This window comes from Sinocyclocheilus grahami, unplaced genomic scaffold (genome assembly GCF_001515645.1).
Source record: "Sinocyclocheilus grahami isolate Dianchi unplaced genomic scaffold, SAMN03320097.WGS_v1.1 scaffold317.1, whole genome shotgun sequence".
NCBI lineage: Eukaryota > Metazoa > Chordata > Actinopteri > Cypriniformes > Cyprinidae > Sinocyclocheilus > Sinocyclocheilus grahami.
In genome coordinates, this window is record NW_015505496.1 from 1309095 (window position 1) to 1319532 (window position 10438).

Sequence of the window (10438 nt, forward strand, 5' to 3'; positions counted from 1 at the left end):
TCAACAAGTTGTTCACTCTGATACTGATACGCCTGTGCATGTAAATGGTCATGTTAATGTCTTGAATCTTGGCTTTCAACACAGTCAGTGAATGATACTAGATTTATTTGATTTCTTATTGTTTGCTTGTCATGAATAAAAAAGGTGCCCTTCTGTGGTAATGAACTCTTTAAACACTCGTGTTTGCATTGTATTAAATTTTTCACAAAATTCTGGTTATCAAACTTTGTTGATCATATATTCATATTTAATGTGATAAATTAGTTCCTTCATATTAATACAGTACATTGTGCTCTATTTTTGATCATTTGTTTTACAGTGCACACCACTGATTATTCTTCTAGGACACTTGTGTGAATGTAAGGGAGACTGATTTCATACAACCATTAAAAATCACCAAAATACCGGCAAAAATAAGTCTTTGAAAACATTTCACAGAAAAGTGAAGTTGGTTACGAGAAGCTCTAGCATAATTTGATTTCAGATGCCACTTGGTTTGATATTTTGCGTCTAGTGCAATGAAATTATACTTTTTTTTAAAATCTGGCTTAAGTGTGCAAATACTTTTTGGAGACAGTGTTAGTAGTTTGAAAATTTTATAAGCAACCTATGGTAATACTGTGCAAACCCCTCCACGTAGGGTTTCAGAAATGCAGCCATACCCTGACAAGACCACACATCCATTAGATATCTCTTAGTAAATGTTTTTAAACATTTGACCGAAGCTCAGATAGTTCAATTAGATGAATTTGATCAAATCAACACTGGATAGCAGGCATGAAGCACACTCAAATAAGACTATTTCTTGACTGGTCTGTTGTTGATTCTTCTCTGGCTCGCTGTCGAATGTTAGTTTGGACTCCTCTTTAGGAATATCTGAGACCTGCTCATTCAAGTCCGAGTAAAAACCAAGACCAGAAGGGCTCGGTCTTGACTTGGACTCGAAAGAGGTGGTCCCGAGTCGACTATAATAATGCTGATACATATTTGATTTCTTATTGTTTGCTTGTCATGAATAAAAAAGGTGCCCTTCTGTGGTAATGAACTCTTTAAACACTCGTGTTTGCATTGTATAAAATTTTTCACAAAATTCTGGTTATCAAACTTTGTTGATCATATATTCATATTTAATGTGATAAATTAGTTCCTTCATATTAATACAGTACATTGTGCCCTATTTTTGCTCATTTGTTTTACAGTGCACACCACTGATTATTCTTCTAGGACACTTGTGTGAATGTAAGGGAGACTGATTTCATACAACCATTAAAAATCACCAAAACACCGGTAAAAATAAGTCTTTGAAAACATTTCACAGAAAAGTGAAGTTGGTTACGAGAAGCTCTAGCATAATTTGATTTCAGATGCCACTTGGTTTGATATTTTGCGTCTAGTGCAATGAAATTATACTTTTTTTTCTGGCTTAAGTGTGCAAATACTTTTTGGAGACAGTGTTAGTAGTTTGAAAACAGCAGCTTATAACAACAGCTGTACACAACGAACATTATTAAGAAATTTGGCCTCACTCTCTAAAAATAAATGTGGTGGGAAACTATATCATGAATTTAATGAGGGTCAGTCCCAAGTAAGAGGTCTTGCATAATTCCCAAACTCTGAAATAATAAAACTGTTCTGGTTTGCTGAAGAGTGCAGCAAAGCAGAAAATGGTGCCATTACAATATTTTCTAAACATGCCAGTCACAACTTGACCCTCCATAACTTCACAGGGGCTCTCTCCCCTAAATGTGGTAATTTGCCCCAAAAACATCTGAACGTTTGTTTGATTAGGGTACATGGATTCTGTCTTCTGGAAGTGCTTTTTTGACTGCCGTTTTAAACAGCAGCCAGCTGTTGAAGATACGTCCTTTTATGACATATTTGGGGGTTATTTCAATCTATGTTTGAGGAGATACTAGAAATCCCATATGTCTGTTGTTCGGTGTCTGCAAGCAGTAGACATTTTATTGTCAAGTCATGAACTTGCACAGCTGCTTGACCTGTGTCTGTTCTCTGACAGCTTTCTTTGCGAATATTATTCAAAAACAACCCTCTCTCAAGATTTTCCATTCTGTGGTACCTCCACTGTTCAGTCATGCACCACCAGCGTTGAGTTATTATACTGTTGCAGACACAGATACGAGTAATTACATTTTGGCACGACAGATTTGTTCCCATTCATAAGTGTCACTGTATTATTCAGAGTTGTTTCCTTTACCTTTAGACCATGTGAGCAAAATAACATTTAAGACACATCTTTGGCTCATGAGCAATCCACGTTTCATGGAATGGGAGACCGTTGCATATCCATTTCCCTCTTGGTTTCTCACCTGCTCCCCATTGTTTTCTCAATAATTGCAGTGACCTCTTAAGCTTTGCAAAGATTATGTTGGTAATGACTTGCTGGGTAGGTCACACGGCATAATGTACATCTGTCTTCCTTGCCATTATCGCAGCAATAAATTGCCACTATGAAAACATCTAAATATTAAATATGACAGATAGTGCAACAAAAATCAGACGCTAAGTCATTTGATACTCCTTTGGTTAGGCCGGCTTGTCTACGGAGTGAAGTGCTAGGGGTTTAAAACCCAAGCTGACAGCTATTAAATAAGCCTGTGCAACTGTAGCTGATCTGAGGAAATGAAACCCAATTCAAGTCTGAAGGAGCTGCTGCAGCTGCTTTAATTACAGATGATGTCTGCAGCAGTTTGGAGGCTAATCCTCAGATTTATCAGACTACTTTATTATCCATCCCTTACGAGATTATTCTAAAATTGTTAAACATTAATGTGAAGTATGGTCTGTATAAATACAGAACTATATATATACAGTATATATATATATAAGAATTTAATACTTTATATTCAGCAAGGATGCAATACATTTTTTTTGTGACAGTAAAGACATTTATAATGTTACCAAACTTTTCTATAAATACTTTTCTTCTGAACTTTATAATCATCAAAGATACAAAAAAAAAAAATCACATTTTCCTCAAAAATATTAAGCATATTATTAGGATGATTTCTGTAAATTACATATTGAAATATATTAAAAGAGACAATAGATATTTTAAATTGTAATAATATTTCACAATATTACTGTTTTACTTACACTTCTTACACTCAACAAATGCTTTTGAATAGTGGTGTATATGTTTAATTTTGTGTAGAGCAGAAATCAGAACCCATCTTACAAGGTGTCCAAGTGTATCATGTGGCGTTGAAAGATGAATAATAATAATGATAGATTGGTTGAATAGATGGGATAGATTGAGTTTTCTCACAATAAACTTGTAGTGTCTCTGAGACCAATCCTTTGGACAAATTGGGGGGAAAAAACAGTTCATTTTATGGGAGGATTAAACAATTTTCATTTTAAAGCTATATGAATACAGATAAGAGTTCCATATACTGTTGCTTTGTATGCATAAGTCCCAGTTCTTGCTGTTTGCATGCTAAGTGCCCTTAAAGCTGCCCAACTTTGTTGACACACATATTGATTCCTTTCCTTGAAAGATTATCAACTACCCCAGACTCGTTTTAATCTGCTCTTCCCATTAACACATGCTAATAAGCTCTGCCTTCTATCAGACAGCCCAGAACCCTGCAAAGCCAGATTGCTCTGAAACTGCAGTGTATCTCTCCATGCTGTGTGCTGTACAAGTCTTTGTAGAGAGAATTTGCAGAGGCTCACAAATATCACAGTAAGCCGAGATTTCCTTCAGAAGTGTGTATGGAGAGTTTTTGTTTAGCACATTTTTGTTTAGCACATTTGGGTTGGTTTGCATCCACTTTATTGTAGTGGATGTATGAGCTTATATTGTGTTGGATCAGACTTACAGTCGCATGAAGCCTCCCCCTCTTGTTCATGGCTAGAAATCGGCTGCTAAAAACCCCTCTGATCCCTATGACCCCCTGAGACACGGCAAACAGCTCCAGCACACCTACAGATGGAAAAAAACCACAACGATTGCAGTGACGGCTGATGACCTTTATGTCTTAAAAGTCAAAGGTCAAACAATGGCTATGTTCACACAACAGCACAATATAGTTGTCAGTCCTATTTGGAGTAATACATACGGTTCTGTCCATAATGAAAGAGAGTGAAAACTGCATTCTATAACCAAAGTGCCTTCCTTAAATTTTCAAGAGTCACAACGGAATTTATGTGGTAATATGTGGTAGTTGTCTGCCATGTCATTGATTATTATTATTTATTATACAACAGTTCTTTCTGGTCTTTGAATCTGATTGGCTGAGAGCCTTTTCCAGCGGTGTAATATTCTAATGATAACAGAACTCCGACCATTTCACTGTTTTTATCACTCTGCTTCCAGTATTTCTCACAGCGAGAAATAATACTGTTTTGTCACAGAATATAGTTTTAACAGTTTTTTTAGGTGAGAATGTAGTGGTATAGACTTTTTAGACTAGATTTGTGGTTTGTTAATAAAGATAATGTCTAATTGAACATTTGCTTCGACGTTTTCAGAGATGTGAGCTCCAGGACGTCAGTGGCTGTTCAGCACACATGAACATGCTGAGAGCAGCCTTACCTCGGCCAGTTCTTCTGGACTTTGCCGCCAGGTTGTTAAACATGAGAAATAATTTGTTTTGGGTAAATCTAACAGGCAGTCCTTGGTCTCATTAATCTATTATTTGTTCCAGAGCAAACAGTTTTGGCTGAGGGCAAAGTCTCATAATGTTATGTTTTATATAACTTCAATGCTGTATATCAGAGCACGGCCTTTGCACTTTTGACTGAATTGCCTAGCAACTTTATGATGGCTGTTGTTGTTGTTTATTGTTGTTGTTGTTTATTATTACTGTCTTTATGAGAGAGTCAGCGGTAAAGACTTGTATACTGAAAGAGACTGAAACAGGGTTGTAAACAAGAAAGTAATTTTTACTTTCAACAACATCCTGTTAGACACAGCCAACAAATGCAGTGAGCAGTGCTGTCATTGGAAATCACCCTTAACAGATGAAAGGACAGTACAACAAAGATATTGCTTTCCTCAGCGCACATTCAAACTAATGTTTTATTGTGAATATGAGATTGAGCTGAAGAATAAATGCTGTATCAGATGCAGGTAATCACACTCGCTCAGTCCATCTCTCTCTCTCTCTCATAATACTCTACTCCACATAATACAGCTTTAAATACAGTGATACAATAAGCTTTTAATGAAGCAACTCAACTTTCCTTCGTTACTAGTTCCTTCGTTACTAGCTGTTAAAATGTCAAAGATTTGAATCTGTGGCGGAAGGAAGTAGTTCCGCACAAAAGAGGGTTTTTAAAGACACTCCGTTTGTTGTCTCTTTTTTATTTACACACTTGTGCCGTCGAACTGTTGTATAAATGCAATATCACATTCATAGCCTGCAATATGGCTGTATATCAGCACGCTGTGATTACCTACGGCTAATTCACAGCCATGCTGATATACAGCCATATCGCACTGCCACTTGTGTGATATTGCTTATATATCATCACTTATGTCACCCTCTCTCATGTTATAAAAGTGGCAGAAAATAAGGGTATTGTATGCTTGGAAAGTTTTTGGGCAGAGAATGAATAAAATAAGTAAGTGAGTAAATAAATAAATAAATAGATCAATAAGAACTAGAGTTTTTAACTCTATATTTGGCAGGTCAAACACCAGGAGATGTTACACAGAAAATACAGGTGCATCTCAATAAATAAGAATGCCATGGAAAAGTTCATTTATTTCAGTAATTCAACTCAAATTGTGAAACTCGTGTATTAAATAAATTCAATGCACACAGACTGAAGTAGTTTAAGTCTTTTGAACCAACCTGAGAGACCATTTTGAAGGCCCAGGAAACCTTTGCAGGTGTTTTGAGTTGATTAGCTGATTGGCATGTCACCATATTCTAATTTGTTGAGATAGTGAATTGGTGGGTTTTTGTTAAATGTGAGCCAAAATCATCACAATTAAAAGAACCAAAGACTTAAACTACTTCAGTCTGTGTGCACTGAATTTATTTAATACACGAGTTTCACAATTTGAGTTGAATTACTGAAATAAATGAACTTTTCCACGACATTCTAATTTATTGAGATGCACCTGTAGTTTAGAAAAACATTAGGCCTACACAGGGACGCGGGAAGTAGGGGTGCTGAGGGGGCTGCAGCACCCCCTGTTTTCACATGGTTGCAAATGCAACGGCAAGTTTGTTCATTTACATTTATTCAGTTTTAGCATTTAATAATTTATTTGTAATGATCTCTGAAATATAAATTGTAAGTGGGCTATAACAAACCCATGTTTATCTTTATAAACATGATTAATTTTACTTGTGATGTTTTCGGGATGATTAGCCTAATCCTCATGAACACGTGACACTGGCGCGTGGTATCTAGTGATGGGAAGTTCGGATCATTTTACCGACTCGGACCTTTGAGTCTCGTTCAGCAAAATGAACGAATCTTTTTTCGAGTCATTTCATTCATTTTAGCAAAATATAATTAAAATGTTACGTGTTACTTCCCTAATACGTCTACTACTTACGCAAACGTTGATCACACTACAAACAATACAAAACTGCTATAAGAAACAGAAAAGATTAATTCATTGTTTACCTGGGTCTTCAGTCTATGATTAGCTCACCTCACCTCTTATCTGACAAGTCTTCGGGTTTGGGCTTATGGGGCTGTCATGTGATGAATGAACGACTCAAACCCGAAGACTCGAGAGATGAACTAATCAATTCTCTTTCCGGCTCAGACTGCATTGGTTATAGCTTATGGGGCTGTCACGTGACGAACAAACGACTCGGAGAAACCCGAAGACTCGAACCAGGTGAACTACTTGACTAATTCCAGTACAGAACCTATAGGATGTTACGCATGCGCGACTGAACGAATCACTCCCCAAGACGACTCGTTCTTCCCGAGTCACATTAAAGATTCGTTCAAAATCGACCCAACACTAGTGATATCAGACATGAACTATACAGAATGCGAACAATATTAACTTTAATACAAGGAGATAATGGCGCAAAAGCGAATTTCAGATTTTTTAAAATTCCCATACCAGCAAAAACTTTCCAAAATACGCATCCAACACCAGCCCCAGCACGAGCACCGACGTAAGTGAACCAGCTCCAGCACGAACATGGGCACAAGTAAGCCTAGCGGACCCAGCCCAACCCCCAAGATTGATCAGCTACTATCGATCATTTAAAAAATGCGATATGCAGTCAAATTTCCCAGTGTGTATGCCACTTAAACGAGTGTTCATATCGATGCACTTGTAGTGCTTTGTGGACTTGTCAAATGAGGTGAGCCCCCCTCCCCGCCCCCCTTTCACCCAACACGGACACACACAGCACCCCCAACCCGAAAACATCTTCCCGCTCCCCTGGGCCTACATTCTTAAAGACACAATATAAAATATTGATATTATCTCTTGTGTCCTATGACATTTTGGTTACAAGCATTATTCAATGCCATAGCAGATAAGAGAACTGAGTTCAGTAACCAGTTCATACACAAACATTATTCTAGCCACTCCTGTCTGCAGGTGTATGTACACGACATACAATGAGAGTCATATCAGGTAATAAGTACATTTATTCCCAAACATGTGAACACTGTTTTTTCTTCTTCTTTTATATTAGACAGGATATTAAATGCTTTTATATGAACAGTAAGTCAAGAATAGAGAAAGCACTGCAACACGTACTGTAAATCACACTAACATCATTAAAAAAAACATCCACCCAGAAAAATGAATGTGACTTCCCAATGCCAGTCCTATAAGACTTGGGTGCACTTCATTTAGCTTGTGTGTAATTATACAGATTTCATAGGGTCCAGAAATAAGCTTTTTACTGATTTTATAGAGCCCATTTGTTACCACTGTTAATTTTTTGTATATATATTTTGAGGTGGTTTCACATAAGTGAACTATATTCTATATCCCCATAAGAGTTGACTGCTTAATATAAAAACTGACTGGCATTTGGATATAGCATCCATCTTTTTAATATTTAAGACATTAATACTATTGGTCATTACTGTTTGTTGATATTGAAAATGAGATTGGTTATAGGCTGCATTCTTTCAGAGAGATGTTTCAGGTCAATGATGTTTGCTTTCTAAACATTCTGTCTGGCATATGGACTTAACACCCACAGCCAAACTCAAAGTCCTTTTTTACTTTAATCTAATTTTGATCATCTGTTTGACAGTAGACCCTCTAAATAGACCTAGTACTACGGTATGTGTACCGAGCAATTCAACCATTAACAGAAATCTAGTGCATGGCATGTTAATGATGCCACTCACTCCAGCTTTCAGCTCCCTAGCATTCTGAACTCAGCTGCTGCACCTGTTCCCATACCTGTAAATAAACATCCGCTCTAAACAAGAGACTCCAAGCAGAGGATGTACTAGTTTATCATTCAATCAGTCTGGAACGAGTTATTTAAGCCAGTACATTTTTGCACAGCTCATCAATAAGATTATGTCTATGTGACTTGGAAGGACCTTCTCTATTATGCAAAACTGTTTAAACATACATGCCATTAAAGCATTTTAATGAGTCTATTTGGTCATTTGAATAACTTATAGGCATTTTGAATGTAAATTGGCACAATTTCATTCGTAATGAGTATTAAGTTTATTTCCATCAGAAAATTATAATCTAAGTAGTCTGCAGCCATACCAAGTATGAAAAAGGATCAATCAGTCACTAATTTGAATTTCGCTCTCCACATGTCCGTAAAGATTGGTAAATGATAACTTACTTAACGGATTAGGTTCGTGACTCCCGTTGACTCTTCCATCGGGGTGAATCTGAAGGTGGAAACCTATTCCAACTCTACAGTACAGTCTTCCAGTCCTGCGTCCTGATACGCGCCCTTCCGCGACAAGTTGGTGCTCCAAATACGCGCGTTCAGATCCCGTAAGCACTGCAGAGCGAGACAACTGAAAGAGGAGTAAAAGCAGGAGAGGAACGTTCATTCTTTCCAGAGAGCTGTCTGTGAGCGTGCTAGGCCACTGCCAGCATTTTGCTGCTGTTCCAGCGCTCTGAGGTAACTCGCTGTTCCACTGGTGGGCATTACCCTCGGCTGCAGGAGCTGGAGCAGATCTGCTGGCAAAGAGATATTTATATCACAAATGATCTCACTGCTTGATGCGTGCCTGAGATGTGCAGGATGCTCTCTCTCATCCTCAATTTATATCGGACGAAACATTCAAGCCGTCCTGAGATTTATGTCGTTGGAGATGTACTGAAGCTCCAAACAGCGTGTCTTTGACCAGAGACAGGAATGTGCAGTTATATATATATATATATATATATATATATATATATATATATATATATATATATATATATATATATTTTTAATTTAATACATGGGTCAGTGAAAATCAGTGATATTGGAGGTCATAAAAAAAGATGTTCTTTAGGAATCTAGATTAAAACACACGTGGCAAGTTCTTAAAATGTTAGATTTAGTCGTGTTTTCAAAAGTATTTGTCGTTTTGGAAAACGTTTATATTAGTATAGCTCCAGAAAAATGTATTTAATGTCAAGTGGTGTAACCATGATAAAGTATAAAGTACGGACTACATTTCTTTCAAATTGTACGTGATTGTACTTTTTTTCTTTCTTTCTTTTTTTTCAAACAAGTTTTCACATATTTTCCAGGGGGGTTTACAAATCTATCATACATTTTTTTTTAGTTAATATCAAGAGGTTTTGGTAGGCTACTCCATTTGACCTCAGCAAAACGTATCTTTTCATAAAAAGGTAAAATAATGATAATAAGGTCATATATATCCTGTAAATATTTTTTTATATTTTTTTGTAGACTTGACCTTGACATACAGTCTTGTGGGTGTACTTTTTTGTTTCATGACAAAAGTGGCCTCCTGCGTTTTGGTTGTAGGACTATACAAACGTTATAGTCCTATTGCAAAATCTCTTCACTGCTTTTTTATGAATAATAAATTATTTCGCGATTTTTGTAATAAAATATAATACTGTTTTGCACAGATACCACCTAGATATATTTTACTTTAAACCCCACATAACAAATCTAAATGACTTTTAATAGCCTACTGCAAACATGTTTATCATAAGAGGTGTGTTCAAGTCTTTTTAAACAAATTCGATTTTTTTAATAAGCTCTATGTATTTCTGAATAAATTGATCAGAGAAAAGAGCTTCACGTCACGTAAATGATTAAATAATACAGACTCCTTCTGCATTTTACGCACGAGGGAACATGTACAGTTGGGTGGACAAGCAAATCGTGGAAGTTGAGTGGAAGTCGTGGCCTAATGGTTAGAGAGTCGGACTCATAACCCAAAGGTTGTGGGTTCAAGTCTCGTACCGGCAGGGATTGTAGGGGGGGGGGGTGAATGTACAGCGGTCTCTCCCCCCCCCTCCATACCC

General features: G+C 37.0%; 1 protein-coding gene across 1 annotated transcript in view; it reads right to left on the reverse strand.

Moving 5' to 3' along the window:
- Nucleotides 1-8997, reverse strand: part of LOC107602014 (fibroblast growth factor 5-like) — a 10987-nt gene extending 1990 nt beyond the window's left edge. The window contains exons 1-2 of the mRNA XM_016294395.1: nucleotides 8781-8997; nucleotides 3843-3946 (exon numbers count right to left, since the gene is read on the reverse strand). Of these exons, the coding sequence (XP_016149881.1) occupies nucleotides 3843-3946; nucleotides 8781-8997 (321 nt within the window). The remainder of the gene's footprint in view (nucleotides 1-3842; nucleotides 3947-8780) is intronic.
- Nucleotides 8998-10438: the final 1441 nt, after the last annotated feature.